At 46.6% G+C, this 23416-nt stretch overlaps 1 protein-coding gene across 1 annotated transcript in view; it reads left to right on the top strand.

Moving 5' to 3' along the window:
• Nucleotides 1-11441: 11441 nt before the first annotated feature.
• Nucleotides 11442-23416, top strand: part of LOC146074096 (solute carrier family 22 member 4-like) — a 99021-nt gene continuing 87046 nt past the window's right edge. Inside the window, exon 1 of the mRNA XM_083181838.1 lies at nt 11442-12138. Coding sequence (XP_083037964.1) covers nt 11746-12138 — 393 coding nt within the window. The 5' untranslated portion in view covers nt 11442-11745. The remainder of the gene's footprint in view (nt 12139-23416) is intronic.

Raw genomic sequence — 23416 nt, forward strand, 5'->3', positions numbered from 1 at the left:
ACCTTTTATCCTATTTCAACTGTGATAAATTTATATGGTTTCATAATAAAACCAGTAAAGCTGCTTGCTTATTATTCACAAGAACTACACCTGGATTGTTACCATCCAAGAACATCCATTCAACTTGTGGTGACCAGCCTGATAAATATCTTTAAAAACCTCCGGAGTTACCCCTTATCCCTCCACACTAACTGGAAATATTGGCTACAACTGTCCCCAGACCCATCACATATTGGTGCAGATCATTCTTCTCAGACCCCCCCCCCCCCCCCCCGATTTTAATACTGTTGTGCTATCATTGTTATATTAATTGTTTATATTTGAATTAAAATTAGTGTTATTTTACAATTGTGTAGCGCTGCTTTCTATGCTCCTGGGATACTCCCATCAGCATAATCTTTGTACTTCTTTACCATACCCCCACTTCAAAATTTCCACTTCGAGCACTGGTCAGAACCATATACCACACCCGACCAATTCAAGTTATTTATGGCCAATGTAATAGTCAAATTGTGGACAAACAGAAGTGAATTCTGTCCATTACCACATGATTGACCCTCAGGATGAGATAAAAACACAATTTACGTAACAGAATATACCATATTACGTTTCATACGTCTTCCCTGCATGCCCCAACCCGAAATTTCCAGATGAACGCATGCCTTCAAAAAAGGGACCCTAAAAACCAGAAGGGCAGTGTAGGTTTGAGGGGCAGCGGGAGGCTTATGTAAAATTCCAGAGCTTCCCACTGAATGCGGGTGGGTAGGCAAGCCTGTTTTGTGGTTCCTTTTACACTAAAAGCAGTATAATACGTGTTATTCGGTTATGTTAGCAGCATTCAGTATGTTATAACCAACATACCGACTGCCCTCACAACAACTGTGCTGGAACCTCAAATAGATCAGGATACCAACACCAGAATACAAGCAGCCAGCATCCTGATCGGTAAGTATGTGGGGCCTGGAAAATATGGGGGGGGGGGGGGGGGGGGTTGTCAATGGGGTCTGGGCCAGGGGAATGCCTAGCAAAGTACAGGGGTCTGTTTATCCTAGGCTAACTTCAAGGCTTGACCTGTCAGCTACCTCGTGCTGCCACTTCCCAGGGGAGCATACATTCTCCATAGTTAAATTAGCCCTTCTTACTCCTTAGTACTAGACCATGTTATGGGCCTGATTCTGAGCTGGACAAACTGGCAATGTCAGATATAAGGGAAAAAATGTTTTTCTGACCAGCCACAGAGGTAATGCTTTGGCAGCGGGACCTTATATAATAAGTGTCCCCCGGCTGTGGCATTACCCTGCTGGCTGTTTAAGCCCGATGCTTGTTTCCAAAATATGGGGGACCCCTACTTCTTTTGTACCCTGTATTTGGGAACCAGGACTGGCCCAAGACCCCGGTGCTGGTTTCTTGAACATAGGGGGACCTTATTTATTTTTATTTCCCCTGGTATTTGAGAGCCAGGGGCTGATCATTTTTTTACATTATTTATTTATTTTTCTATTATAGACAAATGAAGATGACACTCCCCAAGGCTTTATTTCAACCCATTATTTAAATTTGAAGACTTTTTTTGGTACTTGTTTCCTAGAAGGGCGCCCATCGCGGGCATCGCATGCCATTATAATGGCATGCGATGCGACCGATGCGATGGCCGCGATTTTACATAGAAATGCATGGTAAAATGTCAATCGCGTCGCATGTGGCCAAAAAAAATCGCATGCGATGCGACCGACGCAATTACCGATTTTACATAGGGAACAATATTAAATGGCCCAATTGACCCGATTTTACATAGGGAACAATGTTAAATGGCCCAATTGACCCGATTTTACATAGGGAACAATGTTAAATGGCCCACAGACCCCAAATAGCCACCCTGAATGTGAAATGGCCCCCCCATTGTTAACGCCACCCCACGATCAAGGTCAACCCGAAGCGTGGCGAGAGCAGCGAGCCCGCGAGGGGCGGCGGTACGCGTCCTCCGACCTTTTCATACCCCCACTATCCACGTCGGCGTGGAGTTGAGAATAGAAAGTGTGGCAAGCGGACGCGGAATACGAGCCTGAAGCATGGCGAGCGGACGCGGAATACATGTTAAGTAATCCGTGTCCCCTAGCGGGGCTCGCTGCGCTCGCCACGCTTCGGGAGCGTGTTCCGCATTCCCTCGCGGGGCTCGCTACGCTCGCTATGCTTCGGGCTCGGTGGCTCGCTGCGCTCGCCACACTTTCTATTCTCAACTCCACGCCGACGTGCAGGGGCGGATCCAGGATAAAATGACAGGGGGTACCATGATAAAAGAGGGTCTAGGTGGGGGAGGGGCCGGTGTTAGTGGTGCCAGTGTACATGCTAAGAGAGCGGCAGAGAGAGGGTGGAAATGGGATTAAAAATAGGCCCTGGTATTTAAAGTATGCAGGCCCACCATGGCGACAAAAGTGAAGGATATAGTTGTGCACGCGCCTAAGGCGTGCTTCAGAAAAGGGGGTGTGGTCACTCAACAGGGGGCGTGTCCTTGAGTGTAGTGTACAACACCATATACAACTTCTACACATTATGCAACAAAATACTAGACCCCATTATACTTGCCCCTTACACATGATGCCAAATGGAATGAGCCAAAATTCACATAATGCCACATGGATTGAGGCAAAATTCACATAAGGCCACATGGATTGAGCCAAAATTCAAATAATGCCACATGGATTGTGTCAAAAATCACATAATGCCACACGGATTGAGCCAAAATTCACATAAGGCCACATGGATTGAGCCAAAATTCACATAATGCCACATGGATTGAGCCAAAATTCACATAATGCCACATGGATTGAGACAAAATTCACATAATGTCACATGGATTGACCCAAAATTCACATAATGCCACACGGATTGAGCCAAAATTCACATAATGCCACACAGCCAAAATTCACAATACGCTTCATAAACAGGGACATTGTCCACCAAAGGCGCGCATTAAACATTTACACCATAATGTCCATTACACGTTAAGTTACACGCCATTATGTCCATGATGTATTATGCCAAACACCATAATGCCTATCAAAATGCTACATAAGTGCTGCTTATCTACATGCTCATTGCCAAGGGTTCCATGCTCATTGCCAGAGGTTCCATGCTCGTTGCCATGTGGGATTACATGCTCATTGCCAAGGGGGAATACATGCTCACGGTAAATGGGGGACAGCCGCCGCCAGGCAGAAGTGATAGCCAGTGACAGTGGCAGAGCCTGGCTGTATTCAGAGCACTGCGGGTCCCGGCTATTTGAAATACCCCTTTCACACCAGAAAATGCATTCCCAGGTTGGCCCCTTTTACACCAGCCTAGTCCCTGCATTTTCTGGTGTGAGGGGGAGAGAAAACCACCCCTCCCCCCTTTAACCAGTTATCTAATTTAACCGGCTATATCTTCAGAACCAACTGACCCATTTACATGAGACAAGTATCATATTGAAGAACTTTTGAGTGGGCTTTGAATGATTTTGGTCCAGTGAATCTGGAACGTTTGGTTCCAGAGTAATCTGCCCTCAAGGGTAGAAGAGAGAAAAAGTGTCCTTTTGTGGGTGCACCGTAAAGAAAGGGTAAGTATGTAAAAAATAACTTTTATTATAATTCCTTTAAAAGGCTGCGAAAAATTGTTAAAAAACACATAACATTCATGGGTGGGGTGACACACTTATTTAAAACCAAGGTGGCAGGCAGATATGGCTATATGTTTTGAACTTTTATTATTGAGACATGTAGGGATTGACCAGTGTGTATGTGCCCCAGTGGGTGCAGTGGATCATGTGATCTCAATCTGCTAACCAAATTACTGGGGTGCCTCGAGGAGCTCAACTATCAATTCCTTCAAGTGGCTCCACATGGGTTAGAGCAGTGGTTCCCAACCTTTTTTCTCTCCCGTAGCCCTTGATTAGGCTTGTCATTGCAGAGTACCCCCTCCTCTCAATTTAAAATATAGACAGTACTTATGAGTGGAGTGGAAGTGAGCGGTATGCGTATCCTTATGCATGGCCAGGAATTGTGCCTTCCGTGTCTGGCCACTGGTTGTGTATTGTCTCCAGGGTTCCCACTAACACCTGTAGGATTATTGCCACTGCTTCTTCCACCCTGTAACGGAATCTGCTGCGCTATATAAGACACTTTACGGAATCTGCTGCGCTATATAAGACCCTGTAACGGAATCTGCTGCGATATATAAGACGCTGTAACGGAATCTTCTGCGCTATATAAGACCCTGTAACGGAATCTGCTGCGCTATATAAGACGCTGTAACGGAATCTGCTGCGCTATATAAGACGCTGTAACGGAATCTGCTGCGCTATATAAACGCTGTAACGGAATCTGCTGCGCTATATAAGACGCTGTAACGGAATCTGTTGTGCTATATAAGATGCTGTAACGCAATCTGCTGCTCTAAATAAGACACTGTAACGGAATCTGCTGCGCTATATAAGACACTGTAACGGAATCTGCTGCGCTATATAAGACACTGTAACGGAATCTGCTGCGCTATATAAGACCCTGTAACGGAATCTGCTGCGCTATATAAGATGCTGACAAATCTGTAAATAAATAAATATATATACAGATAAAGATATACTGTATACTGTACAGCACAGCAGAGCAGAGAGATTCACTCTCCCCCCCCCCCCTCCCCTCCCCCGGGCCCCACGAATTCCCAAAACCCCAAGTTTATTACTAAGTTTATTAACATCATTAATTAGCTTTAAAAATAAAATAAAATAAATCCACCTTGAATAATAACTGAGCACAGCAGGGCGGCACGGGCGGCAGCAGAATACCTTCTCCTCCTCCAGGCTACAGCCAGCGCTTGGGAAGGCTGATGACGCTGCTGTAGCCAGGGAGGAGGGAGTGAGTCACTCTGCGAGTGACAGGTGACTCTGGGAGGAGTCTGGGGTGCTGCTGCGCTGCCCGGAAGCCAGACCGAGCAGCAGCAGCAATTGAGAGGAGTGAAGACAGCCGCCTGGACAGTGCGCTTGGTGGCAGGGACCGCCGGGCGAGCAGGGCAGGAGGCAGGCACCGGGCAGGTCAGCCGCCGCGCATGCTGCCCGCCGTTAATACTTTTAAGTATGATACTTTTGCGCTAGCATTCCCTGCGGTCATTTGCAGAGGGGGAGCGGGCCGGCGGCGCCATTAGACCAATCGGCGCCCGGAGCATGAGCTCCGGTGGCTCCGCACTCCCTACGCCTCTGTAATCTGAGGAAGCCGCCGACACACAAGAGGCGGAGAAACGCTTATGTAAGCCTCTTATCTAATTGCCAGAACCGCTGCTATTGCAATATCCATAGCCATTTGGCTAACAGAGACTGTGACTGATATATGGACTTATTCAACATCTAAACCTGGGAGTGTGGAGTCCTGTTGGATGCAAGGAAAGGGGGCACTTATACCCCACAAGGAGAAGACTGCCAAAAGCACACCAGTGAGAAATATTTCCAATAGCCATAACATATGGTCACAGATGGGATTGATTCTCTGAAATGCGGGACTGGTAACTATACCCATTGCCTCATATACATTGCAAAAGCCTAAATTACCAAAGCCTCATTAGTTAATAATATTATAGCCTCATAATGAAATCAGTTATATGTTATATGTAGTTTGTCTTGTCTGTCTATTTTTATTAAGAAGTGCACTTCAATTAATTGTTTTATGCTGTATGGAAAATAAATTTGTAATTTTGAATATATACCTGTTGTGTCTATTACTCTGGGTGTAGCTGCGCCTCCTATAAAATAGAAGTTGGTGGCTTCACCAACCTTCTACCCCCAAAAGCTTTCCTCCAGAGGATCACAAAAACCTCTGAATATAGGGGGCAGCAATCTAGACCCAGATTAAAATCCTTCCTCTCTGAAAAGGATATATATATATAAAAACTGATATCATCAGCGCTTCTGTGTGACATATTGTCACAAAACCCCACCCCGCCTCTGTAAGTGACACAACATGGTTCTTCTCCATGGCAATGGGTCTTCTTCTGCCATCAAAATACTTTTTCATCTTCCGCCATTACCCATATTATTTTCAAGTACCCCCAACTAGTCTGCAGAGTACCCCCAGGGGTACTAGTACCCCAGGTTGGGAACCACTGGGTTAGAGCCTCAGTGTACCATGACACGTACAGAATCTCAAGTGCTGTATAGAAAACAGACACATATATCAAACAGCAGGGTGGCCAGGCTCAAATAGTGGGGTGTCACCTCTGTCAAAATAAAAGAGAGACCTCGACCCCACGACCAATGGTAATGTGGCACAATGTTCAGTTAACTGTTGATATACATTCTGGGGTGACAAGTGTCCCTATCCGTGGACCGAGGGGATCACAGTCACCACTAATAACTCTCTGGTGTGTCTAAGAGCAGAATCACAGGTGCTATGTATGTCACCTGGTAAATGTACCTAAAGAGCTGGGACGCCAAATGTCTAGTGATGGGGTGTCACCTCTATCCAAATGGTAGAGAGACCTCAACCCCAAAACCCAGTGACACGGCAAATCGATAAACCAGCCAGAGGTATGGATTGCTGGGGTGGAGTGTGACCCTGTCTGTGGATCAGGGGAACACACAGCCACCACTGCTAGCTCATAGACAGAGGGTATTGGAGAGCGTGGGATATCCCAAGGTAGGGTAAATCCACTAGGTACAGGTCTGAGTTGGAGCCCTTATAAGGGCTTCCAAGGCAACATCTGCCCTCAAAGAACATGAACAGCCATGAAATTACAGTACATTTCAAATATCAAAAAATCGATTTACACGCAATATCTCTGGAACCGATTGACCGATATGGACCAGCCTGGTATCATATTGCAGGCCCAGCGATTTGGAATTGAATGAGATCAACCATTAGTTTCTGTGATGCCAGGGGGGGAACTGGTAGCCGTCGAAACCGGGGGGGGGGGTCGGAATTGACGGGTCCCATATTATCCTATGGGGAAAAAAACGTTACAGCTTTGCCATGCGATATCTCCGTTTCCCAGGGGGCTAGAGACACGGGGCTGGGCTCGTTGGAAAGCCCTGGTCCTCAACTACAAAATGAAATGACAGGGGGGGGCACGTGCCTGGGTGCCCCTCCCCCTGAATCCGCCACTGCCGACGTGGATAGTGGGGTCCGAGGAAAAGGTCGGAGGACGCGTACCGCCGCCGCTCGCCATGCTTCGGGTTCACGTTGATCGTGGGGTGGCGTTAACAATTGGGGGGGGGGCATTTCACACTTCAGGGTGGGTATTTGGGGTCTGTGGGCCATTTAACATTGTTCCCTATGTGAAATCGGGTCAATTGGGCCATTTACATTGTTCCCTATGTAAAATCGGGGTAATCGCGTTGGTCGCATCGCATGCGATTTTTTGGCCGCATGCAATGCGACCGACGCAATTTTTTTCCTTACGATGCCTAAGAGCAAAATCGTGGGCGCCCTTCTAGGAAACAAGTACCCTTTTTTTTATTCCACTGAAGTCACCTATACACTTTCTGTTAGAGATTAGAAATCTCTCATGCTGAATCTCCAATTATGAATCTCTGGCACAAATCTCTCTGTGTGTAGGGCCCATCAGACCAGGTATTTTGAACACATTACTCTGCAAAAGGAGGTGATAGTTTATCTCTCTGCCTGATGACACTATACTGAATCAAGAAACCAAACAAATGCTGTAGCATTGGAAGTAGTAAAGAAGTATTGCTGGCATATTTCTACACTACCATACCCTCCATCTGTACCGATTTAGCCAGTAAAGTACTGTTTATTAACGGTCTGTACCGGCTAAAAACGGATGAACCGATTGTACCGGTTTTTAACTGCTAGAGCAGGGTTGCCGACCCTCCCGGAATTCCCGGGAGTCTCCCGAAAATCGGGTCCCCCTCCCGGCCCCCCGGAAGGGTGGGCAACCCTCACGGAATCTGGGGGACCCCCCTGAGCCCCCCGAATCGCGGCATGTAAATGCCGCAATCCGCGAGTCTCAGAGGAGGGGGTGGAGCTAAAATGGCACAATCGTGACTTTTAGCCCCGCCCCCTCCATGGAGATCAGTAATTTATCATATTTCCCGTAATGGGGCAGGGCTTAATGGCATCACAGCCTTCGATAGCAGCTGCATCCCCTGCACCCTCTGTAGTTACGCCACTGGGTCCCTTGTAAATGACTTCCAGGGAGGTAGGGGGTTTTATACGCAGGGGAGGGTTAGATAATGGAGTGGGCTTAATATTCGTAATTTTCCAGTGGAAGGGCAGCTTGTTTGACTGCAGATCTCGCCATTATCTGGAAATAGATTTCTTAGCCTTCAATAGTATAAAAACCCAGAGTCCCAACTTTCAGGAGGTGCTGGGGACTTGGGGATCAGAGATCAGGAGCCAGAGCAATCCATTGACAAAAATATAAAACTGTACACCAGACGTTTGGAGCTGGAGCAGGGACCGGCTGCTGGAAGGCTGATATCTCTGGTTCTGGGCATGATAGAGACAAGACGCTAGTGTCGACAGAAAGGGGAGAGTCCCAGCTTTTGGAATATACTCCCAAAAAAACTCTAAAGCAGCCCATACATCATGGGCGGATTGGCCCACCGCGAAACCGGGCTATTTCCCAGTGGGCCGGCCCATTTCAGCCATGTAGCGGCCGCTCGTCCCCCCTGGCAGGGCCGCGACCACCCGACCGCTATCCCCACGGTTAGCGGCCGCGGCCACAGCACTTTTGCCCACAACTAAGATGCCCGCGGCCAGCCTCATCCCGTGCAGCAGTAATACTGGCCGCGGGAGCGCTGGTGCGCATGCGCGGCCGCACGCAGCAGCTCCCGCGGCCCCTCTGAGCATCTGTGATGCTGTTGAATTGATCCCTCCCCAGCAGGCAGCGCAAGTTTTTTTCAAAACAGGATGGGCGGCAGAATTAATGAGTAGTGTGCAGCGCCGCCCACCCTTCTACTATCCACCCTATAGCAGCAGCAGCAGCCTGGCAGCCACAGCGATACACTGGAAGAGCCAGCCAGGCATGGGCAGAGCCAGGAGCAGTTCTACAGCAAGCCAGCCAGGTATGTAATGTGGGCTGGGGATGGGCATTATATGTTAATGTGCTAGGGAGGGGTGTGTGTACTGTGTAACATGTTAATATGTGTGTGTGTGTGTGTGTGGGGGGGGGTGACATGTTCATATGTGCAGGGAGGGGGGGTGTCATGTAAATGTGTGCTGCTATTGGCTGGCAACCCTTCACGGTGTGTGGCATATGTATAATGGGCATCACGGTGTGCGGCATATGTATAATGGGAATTAGGGTGTGCGGCATATGTATAATGGGCATCACGGTGTGCGGCATATGTATAATGGGCATCACGGTGTGTGGCATATGTATAATGGGCATCACGTTGTGTGCGGCATATGTATAATGGAGCATCATGGTGTGCGGCATGTGTGTATAATGGGTATCACGGTGTGTGGTATGTGTATAATGGAGCATCACGGTGTGTGGCATATGTATAATGGGCATCACGCTGTGCGGCATATGCATAATGGGCATCACGGTGTGGCATATGTATAATGGGAATCAGGGTGTGCGGCATATGTATAATGGAGCATCACGGTGTGCGGCATATGTATAATGGGCATCATGGTGTGCGGCATATGTATAATGGGCATCACGGTGTGCGGCATATGTATAATGGGCATCACGGTGTGTGGCATATGTATAATGGAGCATCACGGTGTGTGGCATATGTATAATGGAGCATCACGGTGTGTGGCATATGTATAATGGGCATCACGTTGTGTGGCATATGTATAATGGGCATCAGTCTCCCCTCCCTGCATCCTCCACCACTTTGTGACTCCCTTCCCTGCATCCTCTGCATTCCCCCTCCTACCCTGCATCCTGTGCCACCATGCCGCCCTCACACTCTGCGTCCTGTGCCACCCTGCGTACGTCCTCCCTCCCTACGTCCTAAGCCACCCTGCATCTCCCCTCCCAGCATTCTATGCCATCCTCCGTCCCCCCTCCCTCCCTGCATCCTCTTCCACCCTGCCACTCTACTCTCACCCTTCATCACCACCCCCTCTCACTCTTCATCACCACCCCCTCTCACCCTGCACCAACCTCACCCTGTGTCTTCTCATTCCGTTGCATAATGTGAACTTTAGCTCATACTGTTATGATGCATAATGTAATGTAGGGTGCTGCATAATGTTTTTTTTTTTAACTCATTCTGTGTGGCATTTTGTGAATTTTGGCTCATTCTATGTGTCATAATGTGAATATTGGCTTATACTGTGTGGCATAAGGTGTGCAGGTTTTTCAATAGAAAAAAGGGCCCTCTTGTTATGGTGCATAATATGTTCAAGGGAGGTGGCCCATACTCAGTGTCCCATGGCACGGGGGGGGGGGGGGACAGTTGGGAGACCCCCTGTCACCCCCCATCTCTATCTCCCAAGCCACACAGGCTGCAGAATAGACGCTGTACGCATGCGCCTATTCTGCAGCCTGAGGGGCTGGGGACATAGGCAGCAGCTCAGAGAGCCACTAGTCATGCCCCCACAGCTGCAAAAATGGGGCATGGTAAAATAGGCCACGCCCCACACCGATAGGCCACCCCCTCCAATTTGGGCGCGCCTAAGGCGCGCAACATCACACCGCCCCCCCGTTTAGGGCTGCTGCGAGATATTTCCCGGGCTGGTTTTATTTCCCAATCCGCCCCTGCATGCAATGCAATGTGATGAAACCTAAGTACAAAAAGTACCTAAGTACAAAAAGTATGTACCTTTTGTACTGTGCGATGAGGTGCGCGCACCTCAAAGCACACATCGGCTCAGCACGCTTAGCAGCGTGTATGGGCAGCTATAGTCAGAGAGAATGTGAGAAATACAGTATGACTGGGAAATGCAATTAATAGGTCGGATGTCGACTGCTGCTTTGAAGTTGGATATCTCCAGTTCCCCCTGGGAACTGGAAATTCTGGTATCCCTGGAAAAAGGGGATCCGCAGCTATCATAATAGGGCCCTTATACACCTGGGGCCCATGGGCAAGTGCCCATTAAGCCCATACGAAAAGACGGCCCTGATGCCACTGTATTTTCAGCTATAATACAAAAATGTGAACCATAACACTCAATTACAAATGACAGTCACTGGTTTCTATGGGTGAAACGGGTTCAGTGCGAAAGGTACCAACACAGTAACGAATTGGTAATATACTGGTTACAACTGGCGATGTGAAAGGGTAGTTATGCAGTGATCACACTCCTGGTACCCCCCTCCGCTCTACCATGCCATGATGTAGACAGACAGGCATGCACCACCCGGCCAGTGTATGTGTATGACAGAGGCTGGGAGAGCGCGGAGTAGCTGCCATCATCTCCACGCTGACAGCTCTGTGTCACGTTACGCTGCTTGTGTAATGGTGAGTGTGCGGGTTGCAGACTGAGTGACTGGACTAGCACGGGTGGGAGGGGAATGCACGGTCTCCTCTCCCCACCCCGGTAGGCGGGGTCGGGGACCGAGTGCTGCGGCTGGGCAGTGGCAGCAGAGTGACAGGAGGGCAGCTATCAGTGAGCAGCGGGGCAGGGACACAGGGGTCCGGCGGCTGCTTGCGGCTCACTGCTGCCCCCGCCCCCTCATATAGCTCTGGCTGGGGCGGCTGTTGTGCAGGAACATGTATAGAACTCGGTGAGCGGTTGCTGCTGATAGTCTGCCAGTGCCTTGTGCCCGGGCAGCTCCCCCCCCCCCCCCGCTGCACCAGCTATGCTGGACTACGATGAGGCGACCTCCTTCCTGGGGGACTGGGGACCCTTCCAGCTCACCATCTTCTTCCTGCTCAGTGCCAGCACCATCCCCAATGGCTTCAATGGCATGTCCGTTATGTTCCTGGCAGCCACCCCCGAGCACCGGTGCCAGGTGCCCGACAACGGCACCCTGAGCCCGGCCTGGAGGAACGTCAGCATCCCCTTGGAGGAGCGGGACGGGCGGCAGGTGGAGAGCAGGTGCTGGCGCTACAAGCTGGAGACCCTGAGGAACTATTCTGCCCAGGGGCTGTTGCCCGGGCTGGATGTCAATGTGAGCGGGATACAGAGGGAGCGCTGCCTGGATGGCTGGGAGTACAGCACGGACATCTATCACTCCACCATTGTCACAGAGGTGAGTGTAGCTAACAACATCCATCTCTCCCAATAGTGATTTTGCTGTACTGCCCACATCACCTGTTAGGATCACCACTTCATGTTCTGCAAAACAAATTGGCTATATCTGCTCTGTTCCACAGCTGCACTGTGTTATAAAACGTGGCCCTGATAGCTAATGTCATTGTAAGATAATGTCCCATTTGCTCCCACGCATTTTCAGCGTCAATCTCAATCATCTCTACATGCAGTATGATGGAGGACATCGCTAGCGAGAGCCATGCTATGGAATGCTGCATAACCCCACTTCCCCCCACTTTTTATATCATTCAGTGATGTCACCGGGACCCGCTGAACATGCGAGTCGTTGGACTATATAGCCAAATTGGGAGCATTCATTGTTAACGATATTGGATGTACATACTTTTACAGGATTCAGTATTGAATCCCGGCGGTCGGGATCCCGGCGTACAGAATCCCGACGCCGGAATGCCGACAAGGGGGGGACGTGGATCGCCCCCCTTTGCGGGCTCGCTGCGCTCGCCACGCAGCGGGCCCGGTGCCTCGCTACGCTCGGCACACTAATTTATTCTCCCTCCAGGGGTGTCGAGGACACCCCAGGAGGGAGAATGTGTCGGCATTTCGGCGGTCGGGATTCTGAACGCCGGGATCCCGACCACCGGGCTATTAACTGCATCCCCTTTTACATACTCAGCTATATCTTTCACTATGTCCTCTAGTTTGTATGGGGCTTTCGATGCTGTATCAAATGCTGATCAGAAATCCAGAAGTTAGTAATACCCCTTTTACACCACCCAAAAATCCGGGTCTGCGCTGGGTCAGACCCGGATCAGCGGCAGTGTCCATTTACACGTGTCCTCTACCCAGGCTGTCTGGATATTGGGGAGCTGTCTCTGCAAGACTTAAGCTGGGTACACACTTGACAACATTGTGAAAATTTACTGACTGACGCATCAAACCGATATTGTTGAAATCATCAAGTTTGTACACCCTATTGCACGCTCCCATTGATTGATAACAACTTGTTATATTGGCCACCTGTGTTGCTCAATCTAAGGACATCAACTGCGCTGTGCATATGTGACATTTTGTTTCATCGATGATTTATTTGCCTAATGTGTAGACGCTATCCTGCAATGTCCAGGGGCAAGTAAAATTGGGTGTTGTATAGCGGGTTGACATTTGGGATTTCGACGGTTAGTATACCGACATCAGAATCCCAACTGACGATACTCCAACAGGGGGGCGAGAGCATTGTGGGCTTGGTGGCTTGCTGCACTCCCCACAGGTTCTATTCTCGCTCAATGGGCGTTGTGGACCCCCATGAGGGAGAATAGCCCCTATAAGTCCGGATCCTGACTGTCGGGCCTTTAACAGATAGGGCTATTTCACACGCTCTGGCTTCTGCCGGGCGGTGAAACCCTGCATGGCCAAAAGCCGTGCCGCACACAGTAGTTAATAATGGACACGATTGTTTCCATTCACACGGGACGGCCACGGCCCGACCGCCCGGTTGCAGCCAGATCCCACCACTGGAAGGGACAGCTGCTGGGTTGTGGCCATCCCCTCCATTGTAAACTTCTGAGTGAAGCACAGCTTCTTGGCCGTGCGGGGTTTCGCCGCCCGGCAGGAGCCGTATAGCCCATAGGATACCAATATCGTTATACAGACCGTCAGAATCCCGACTGTCAGGAGGTCATTTGGGACCCGTCTAATGTGTACTCGCCTTTAGATGCAGCATTCTGGTAGATTTTAAATTTGGTAAGTCCATAATGATAATGTAGTCTGACTTTAAAGTACGGAAGGATGAATAATTTAAGAAATCATCTATCTATCTATCTATCTATCTATCTATCTATCTATCTATCTATCTATAATCTTGGATATACTGTAAACAGGTGATGAAGAGTTGCCAGTGAACCCATTCATGCTTCTTATACAGAGTAACTAGTGAGTACATAGAAACAAATCCAGCAGCATGTACTGGATAGAGTCCTGGCAGAAGTCTCTATACAAATTATATAAAAAACACAGGCAAACAAATGGAACAAAGTTAAAAAGACACTAAACTACTAGAAGAAATTATGATTTTACATGTAATTTTTAATGTAACTTTGTGTTTTAATGTTTGATAATGTCTGTGTTTGTTATAATTAAGCCATATATGCGTTTAAACCGGGACACTCATGGATTATACCGTTTAAGAGCTGCAGTGTGAAAGGGGTATTCATGGGTGTTCCGGTTTAAAGGGATACTGTAGTACGGTAAGCCTAGTTCTAATGATGTAGCCGTGGGCTCAGTAAGGACAGGTTTTTTTTGTTTTTGTCCTCGTGTTTATTTACTAGAGCTTGGATGCAGTAGGAGTGTTACTCATTGTGTGTGTGTGTGTGTGTGTGTGTGTGTGTGTGCTCCTGTATGAGCATGGACTGAAACTGTTAGCTATGTTCTGGGAAGCAAACAAATTTTAAGGTGTCCACACGGATTCAGTATTGAATCCCGACAGCCAAAATGCTGACAAGGGGAGGACGTGGATCGCCCCCCCCCCCCCCCCCCCCCTTGCGGGCGCGCTGCGCTCGCCACGCAGCGGGCCCGGTGCCTCGCTACGCTCGGCACACTAATTTATTCTCCCTCCAGGGGTGTCGTGGACACCCCAGGAGGGAGAAAGTGTCGGCATTTCGGCGGTCGGGATTCTGAAAGCCGGGATCCCGACCGCCGGGATTGTAACTGCATCCCGTCCACACACGTACATTTTGGTCTCTATGCAGTTTGTACAAGATCTCATCACATCTAGTGCAAATCTCATGCGATATGCTGAAACCACGTGCAATTTGAACTAGATGTGATCTAGTACAAAATATACTGCCTGCACATACTTGTTCAACTTGCAATATGCGATGCACTGCAGCGCTCATCGCATCACAAGCCAAAAGATACACCATGTGTGGGTCCTTTTACACCGAAAACAGCATCAGCACTTGCTTAATATAGGGTCTGACACAGATGATGCCCTCAGTTATTCCCCGACCCCCCCTGTGTTCCAAGGTATCTGGGTGGTAGATCTATAATGTCTAGGAGAACATGCATTAGGTAGAAAATGTCAACAGGTACAAAAGGTTGACAGATTCTGTGAGGTCGACATGACAATGGTCGATATACAAATGGTAGCCCTATTAAATGGGGGTTTTCACATGGTTTTCCAACATTTGCATGATTTGCTGTCCTCCTAGACTACAATTGGAAATAGTAATATGTGTAGTGTTCCTTCTAGGAACAGGGGTGGGCAGGGCACCGCTGCACAGGGGGAGCGTCAAGGCGGCGGACATCACTGTTCTGGGCGGTTCCGCGCTGTGGCGAAAAGGGGCAGGCCCAGCCACCGTCAAGAAAAGGGGTGGGCCCAGCCACCACCGTCACTGAAGGGGGCGGGCCCGGCCACCCTGAAGGCTCTGCACTGCCGGGGAAGCGCCGGGCATCACTATCTACTGCGGTGCTGGGCTTCCCTGGTACCACCAGAGGAGTAGGGGGCAGGCTGTTTAAGCGAGGTACTGCCAGAGGGGCAAGGCGCATTTTGCCATTAAAAATCGGGCAGGGGAACACTAACAGCCTAGCGGGAACACTAATGTGCCAAAGCGCAGTGAGCATCTGCATTTCCTACTGATGGTGCTCACAGAACATGAAACATACAACACTTGGCCAAGAAAAACCCAAACACTGTCGGAGTTTCCATGCAAATATTCCGTATTACCCCAATATATCAATCGGGGACCGTAGCAGATATATCCATATCTGCTGTGTTCCCTTCATTTTCAACAATAGTTACAACTCCCATAGGTTTCTATGGATACTGTGAAACTATTTACCAGTATGGTGATAGAAACTGTAGCCTATGATCTACACTTCAAACAATAAAGTTTGAAGGGTTCCTTCAGAACGTCATTCTGTTGTTACACTCCAAATGCATTGCAGGGGCAGGCCAATTGGCCCTGCATATGAACAGGTGGTATAATATTTACTTTTGCTGCAAATAGCAGCATTAAGATATTACATTTAATGGGGTGTATTCAATGCTTTTTGCTCGCTGTCACAGCTCGCAGGGTCATTATTCAACTGACCCCCTTGCACATTACGTTTACCCCTCGCTAGGTTTTTGGCGCGAGGGAGAAACGGCGAATGTGGCCGCTAAAAAAGCGAGGTTAGTGGCTAAATGCAGCCGGCTCCCTGCATTAGCCACAAGCCTTGCTGTTTGGGGGAATCCTCGCCATCCTCTGACAACGAGGATTTCCCCGGCATGTGTAATAGAGTGAGCTGCTGGCAAGGGGGTTAAATGGCGAGGATCACTTGTTTTCGGTGAATACAGCCCATTGTGTCTGATACCTGATAAATAATTTAGACATTTTCTTTTTTTCTTGTTTTTTTTTTAAACCTAAGAAATGCACATGTATCTAATCACTAGAGACAGGATTATATGCAACATAAAAAGTATGAAATATGCATGCAAATATTCATGAAAAATACTTAAAATATGCATGAAAAGTGTTCAAATATGCTACATTAAATAATAAAAAAAGTAATTTTTAACTTATTTATAAAAAAAATCAGCATACAATTAGTTGCAAATAAACCTCAAAAATAGGCCCACAGCATCTGCAGATGTCTAGTGCTATACACAGAACTTTTTCTTCCTGGCTGCTACAGCAGACTGCACCATCCAAAGCTCTTCTTGAATCAACTACACAGACCCTCATCTCCAGCGCCGATGGATCAAATGTCAGCATTGCGTGTGAGGGCGGTGCCTCCCTGCGCCGCATACTCACTGTGACATGGCATTTCCTCCGCACCTTGTGATGTCACAACCCTTCTGCCCACCTCCTCTGCTGCAAAAGTCTGTCTCTTGGGGTAAAGTCCCAGGCCAGGGGCAGGCAAAGGTTCGGGAGCTTCGTAATAGCATCCGCCCCGACTGACTTTTATCAACATGGATTGGCAGCCTAGAGCAGTGTCAGACATATCGTACATTCAATGTTCACCACACTGCGCACATATTGCCCCAGCCTGCACACTCTATCACTACCTGGCCAGCAGCAGCAGGGCAAAGCAGTGCTGTGACTTGCGGGTGGAAAGGGGGCAGGGCCTAAAATATGCACCATCACTAGATTTTAGGTAAAATATGCAATAACCAGTAAGAATGGGCAAAATATGCAAATGCATATGCAAATGCATATAATCCTGTCTCTACTAATCACATTCAATTGTGTTACAATGGGCTAAATGCAATAGCCTTGAAGTTGCTGGCAGTTCTGGAATTCGTCTGCAGTTTTTTTAAACAGCAATCAGTTTCAAGGCACAACCAACCTTGTTCTGCCTTGTAAATGATTACTGCTTTACATGTAGTGTCTGTATCAGTGATGGCTAACCTTGCCACTCCAGCTGTTGTTGAACTACACATCCCAGCATGCCTTACTTCAGTTTTAGCATGGCCAAATAGTAAAACTGTAGCAGGGCATGCTGGGATGTGTAGTTCAACAACAGCTGTAGTGGCAAGGTTAGCCATCACTGGTCTATATTGATTGCTTTGCTTGAATTGGTTGCCTGCTCTCTCTATTAGGGTGCCCATACACGTTACAATTATTGTATTTGGCCATGCTAAAACTAAAGTAAGGCATGCGGGGATGTGTAGTTCAACAACAGCTGGAGTGGCAAGGTTAGCCATCACTGGTCTATATTGATTGCTTTGCTTAAATTGGTTGCCTGCTCTGGTGCCCATACACATTACAATTATTGTATACAATTATTGTATAAAATATCGCATCTCATTGCATCTTGGTTTGCGATAAGATGAGATGAGATAAGATCTAGTACAAAAAGTATGTGCAGCACATACTTTTTGTACTAGATCTCATCTCATCTGATCTCATCGCAAAACCGATAAGCGATGAGATGTGATATTGTATACAATATTGTATACAATAATTGTAACGTGTATGGGTACCTAGCACTTGTGAGTGACACAATCTGCAGTTAATGTGTTAAACATTTCGTTCTTGTTCCACGGAAAACACCTTTCATCATTTCCTGTATAAAAATATTGACTGTGCTGCTTCCATTTGTTGCTTAATCATTCACCTTTTTTTTTCCAACGCAAAATTATGCAAGGATTCAGCATAGAAGAGACAAATGTAATGTTAAATTGCATTGTATGATGTATTAAAATATGATTTAATGTAACTTGTTATAAAACTTATTGTGTAAGTTTTATTTATTTCTTTTTTATATCCTGTTACCACTCTAGTATGTGATTGTACATAATTGACCTGAAAATGCCTACATAGCCGGGATTAGCCGGGATTATTTTTCTCGTCAAAATAAAAACTTGCCTTTTTATTTATTTTTTACAAATTTTACCCTGATGGTCATTATCAGGCTTTAACTAAATCCTGCTTTTCGTGTAAGAAATGGTCTGTTTTGGGCTGATAATGCATAAGGTTCTGTGGTAAGTTCTCAAACTCAGATGTGTTATTGCAGTTCTGAGGGCATAATACCAGTTAAGTACTTGTTTTCGGGGCTAACTGGATGGGTCACAAGAAATCTCTTATACTGTTTTCACATTGCCTAAACGTTTGAGACCCGGTATTTTGAAACAGTATATTACCGTTTTAACCCCTTTCACACTGCACATAAATACCGGGTCTCAAGTAGTAAAAAATAGGGTGTTATTCACTGCGCTGGAGTAGGGTCAAAAAAGCAGCTCAATGAGTTTTTGCAGATATATAAAAAAAGGGGGGATGAGCGCTTATTAAGAAAGAAAAGGCAATAAGGAAAGGAAAATAAGTGAGAAAAACACCTGAAAATAAAACGGGTTAGTTTGAATGCTTACAGCTCTTCTGAGCCAGTGTAAAAGTCCGTGGAGTGTGCCGTGCTAACTTTCCCTACTTCTAGTGCCGGGACCGAGTGTTGCGGGTTGGGAGATCAGCGTGCTGCGGCCGGTGGAGACGCCGCACGTCCTCTCTCTTCTCCCGGAATTCAGGCTACTGCTCACAAAGATCTCAAGCAATCCACTACAAGAACCAAAAAGAATATATGATAGAGATAGAGGTCCCTGAGAGATACTGTAACAGGCCGAGCTCTTTTCAGAACAACCTAATCTCTACCAGTGCAATTGGTTAGCCTCATAGGGCTTACAAGAGAAGGACAGGAGACATATCATATATTCTTTTTGGTTCTTGTAGTGGATTGCTTGAGATCTTTGTGAGCAGTAGCCTGAATTCTGGGAGAGGAGAGAGGACGTGCGGCGTCTCCACCGGCCGCAGTCTGCTGATCTCCCAACCCACAACACTCGGTCCCGGCACTGGAGGTAGGGAAAGTTAGCACGGCACACTCCACGGACCTTTTACACTGGCTCTGAAGAGCTGTAAGCATTCAAACGAACCCGTTTTTATTTTCAGGTGTTTTTCTCACTTATTTTCCTTTTCTTATTGCCTTTTCTTCTTAATTAGCGCTCATCCCCCCCTTTTTTTACAGGTCTCAAGCAGTTTTGCAGTGTGAAAGCAGGACAGACAGTAGCTATAAGACAGCGTAGTGCATATGTAATGAGCTGCTCAAAACATATGCACTGTGCTCATTACATATGCGCATATGTAATTTGCTGCTCATGACGTATGCGTATGCACTGCGCTCTCATAGCTACTGCCAGAGTCCTATATACCATTTAAGAGCCTTGCCCACTGGCAAAAAACGACTCTTAAACGGGTAAAACACAGCTTTTTACCCGTTTAACAAATACCGGATTTGTTAAATGGGTAAAGCAACCTGAAGGTTTCCCACTGCAGCTCTACCCGTTTAAAAAGGCTAAAAAACTAATTTACCGTTTAAGCTGCAGTGGGAAAGGGGTATCAGCTGCGGTAGCTGGATGTCCCCCATAGACTTCATGGGTGACATTTATTAGAGATCGATGTTGGGTTTTTGGCGATTTTTATCGCAAAAACGGCCGTTTTTTAATGTTTTCCCCAAATCGACTACTTAATGGGTGGCGATTTGCAGCATAAATCGCACTTTTTGCCGCGAAATCGCACTTTCTGAAAGTGCGATTTTTTTTTTTAACTCCGGAATTCGCATCCAGATGTTTTCCCCATTGAAAAATATACAATTCGCATTTTTAATGAGATGCGAATTTGGAAATCGCCCAAAAAAATGGTCTAAACTTAAAAAAAAAAATAGACCTGATCCTGACTGGCGATTTTGTCAGAAACATGGCGATTTTGTCAGAACCATGCACAGATCATTGTGATCTGTGTATGGTTCTTTGGTAAAATATGTGTAAAAAAAATAAAATAAAATAAAAATTGGCGTGAGGTTTGGATGTGGCGTGAGGTGTGTGGATGTGTGTATGTAATAAAGTTTTACTTTTCTGTGTGTGTGTGCTTTATTTTAACATTCTTTTTACAGGTGGACTACAAGTCCCAGCGGGCCCATTAATGCCCCGCATGCTGGGACTTGTGGTTCTCCAAGTCCCAGCCTGCGGGGGAGGTCTGCTGGCACTTGTAGTTCTCCTGTATTAAGCAATGTTAGTAATGTGAATTTAACCATATCAGGCCGGCGTCCAATGGCCAGGGACGCCGGTGACAGCCCCGGGCTTCAGCCCTGGACGGGTGAAGCCTGGGGGGGGGACCCCTTTATTGGGGGGGTCCCCACTCCTCCAGGTACCCCGTCCAAGGCTGACCAGCCACGGTGCTCATGGTAAGGCCGGGGGACCTTGTGTAAAAAGTGTCCCCCGCCTGTGGCATGACACTGCGGGCTGTTGGAGCCCGGTGCTGGTTTCAAAATACGGGGGACCCCCAGATTTTTTGTCCCCCGTATTTTTGGAACCAGGACCGGTCAAAGAGTCCGGGGCTGGTTTCAGAAATACGGGGGACCCCTACGCTTTTTGTCCCCCGTATTTTTGGAACCAGGGCCGGCTCAATAAGCCCGGGGCTGGTTATGTACAGGAGGGGGAACCTCACGCCAATTTTTATTTTATTTTATTTTTTTACACATATTTTACCAAAGAACCATACACAGATCACAATGATCTGTGCATGGTTCTGACAAAATCGCCATGTTTCTGACAAAATCGCCAGTCAGGATCAGGTCTATTTTTTTTTTGAAGTTTAGACCATTTTTTTGGGCGAATCACAAAATCGCACATTTTAACAAAATCGCACCTTTTCATGACTAAAAAAATCGCACTTTTCATCCTGAAAATCGCCCTACATCGCACTTTCTCGCAGTTTTCATGCCAGAATACACACCTCATTAAATATGCGAATTCGCTGCAAAAATGCGATAAAAAAAAGCGATACAGGGCGATTTGAGAAAAAAATCGCATTTTCTCAAAAACGGTAAACCCAATAAATCTCGCCCCAGATGTCATTATCTTTTTTACTCCAATAAAAAAAATCTAATAAAATAGTTATTGTTGAATTACTTTCATTGTGTTTTTTACCAATAAAGTTGAATACTGGTAGTACAGTATGCATTACTACGTGAGAATCAGGGAGTGCTTTAATGCTATGAGTTTAGCATGCAGTAGTATAGGCACCATTGACTTCTCTTTGCCCTTTTTTTTTCATTCTTTTTCCACATGTTCATTAAACCAGCAATTCTACATCATTTTTTCCCCCCTTTTAAATAGCAAGTTAAATGTTTCTTAAGCACCCATTTTTCTAAGCTTCCCTCCTAAAATTTCTCCTTTTCGAAATAACTTTTTGTCGGAATAAAATCTGTCAGACAAAATGAATCTTAGCAGACTTATAAATCAGTGTATCGTGTGATGGGACAGTGGGGAGTACAGAGTTTAGCGGGTTATTGTGATTAGTGGGGCTTTCTAAAGTTCTGTAATCACTACCTCATGTATTGTGTGTCTGTGGTTACCAAGACACACAATACATGAGGTAGTGACTACAGAACAGGTAGTTCCTGTAACCCAGGTATTTGCATGGTCTAACAAGCCAGCAAATTTCCATGAATCTGCATTGACCCTGGCAAAGAGCACGGTCTGAAAATCTGGACATTGTTCTGGGTTACTGCATGTCCAAGTGCAAAAACCTGGTTTTTAGATTCATGTGAAACACAGGGTTTTAGTCTCTGCCTCATTCCACAGTGATTTATTTATTTATTTTTTGCTGTAAAATAAAGTTTAATTTTTTTTTCCTTCTGGAATTGCTGCTTTAATGTATGAAAACTATTCATGGAGATGGGTGTGATTGAGTCCTAAAGTGTACAACACACTGTTACATTGGATATTATAAAAAAAAAAAAGAATCCCCAAAAAACAAACTCCATTAGCCCCTGTGTTGTGGAGTGGAAGACAGGGCTTCTATAACACAATAATGCCATAATACGTTTTGCTACTCTCAAGAAGTTGCACACAAGCTGAACCAGATTACCAATGGGGCAGATGGAGCTTCAGCTGCTTAGTGGCCACACGGTCGGCCATAGATTAGAAGTACTAAAACTCTATCTCCAGTTTTTTCACAAATTCTGTAATTTAACTAATAGAATGTATTTAGTTAGACCGATAGTGTAGGCCAGGCATGACCATGCTATGGCCCTCCAGCTGTTGTGAAACTACAAGTACCATCATGCCTTGCCACAGTTTTGCTCTAAGGTACTGCTAAAACTATGGCGAGGCATGCTTGGATGTGTAGTTTTACAACAGCTGTGGGCTACATTTTGGACATGCCTGGTGTAGGCGGTGTACACCCCCCATGTGGCTTCAGCATGGTGACCATCACACAGCATTGGATCACAGCGCCTATCCATCTGAGTACAGTGCACAAGTCTTCTTATAGAAACATTAGGAGACTTCTCATCCCTAGATACATTACATCTCTACATATATTACACTTTTTTGCGTATTTCTTATTTGTGCCTGAGGCAGAACTTGCTAATTGTAGGAGCATGAAAATACAGGCTGAACACTGAAGTTGGTTTGTAACTTCTGAGCATGTGTATGCTAAATATTTAAAAGGGCAATGCTTTTACTATCGGGACACAGCTAGTATAAGCCTTTCCCTTTTAAATATCTAGTATAAACATGTTCGGAAGTGTCTAGTTTTACAACGCGAATCTCTGTTAATGAATCTCTAGGTGTGTTCACCTAATTGCTCTCTTTGTTGTAGGTTTTCATTAACTAGATAAAGATCTGTGCTGCTGATGATCATGATGATCTTTAACATGGACTTTAAAATAGTTTTAAACATCCTACCTTCCTCCCGATGGGCTTGTTAAGGCATTTGCAAGGGACA

The sequence above is a fragment of the Crinia signifera genome, chromosome 4 (assembly GCF_055691185.1).
Source record: "Crinia signifera chromosome 4, ASM5569118v1, whole genome shotgun sequence".
In the NCBI taxonomy this organism is placed as follows: Eukaryota; Metazoa; Chordata; class Amphibia; order Anura; family Myobatrachidae; genus Crinia; species Crinia signifera.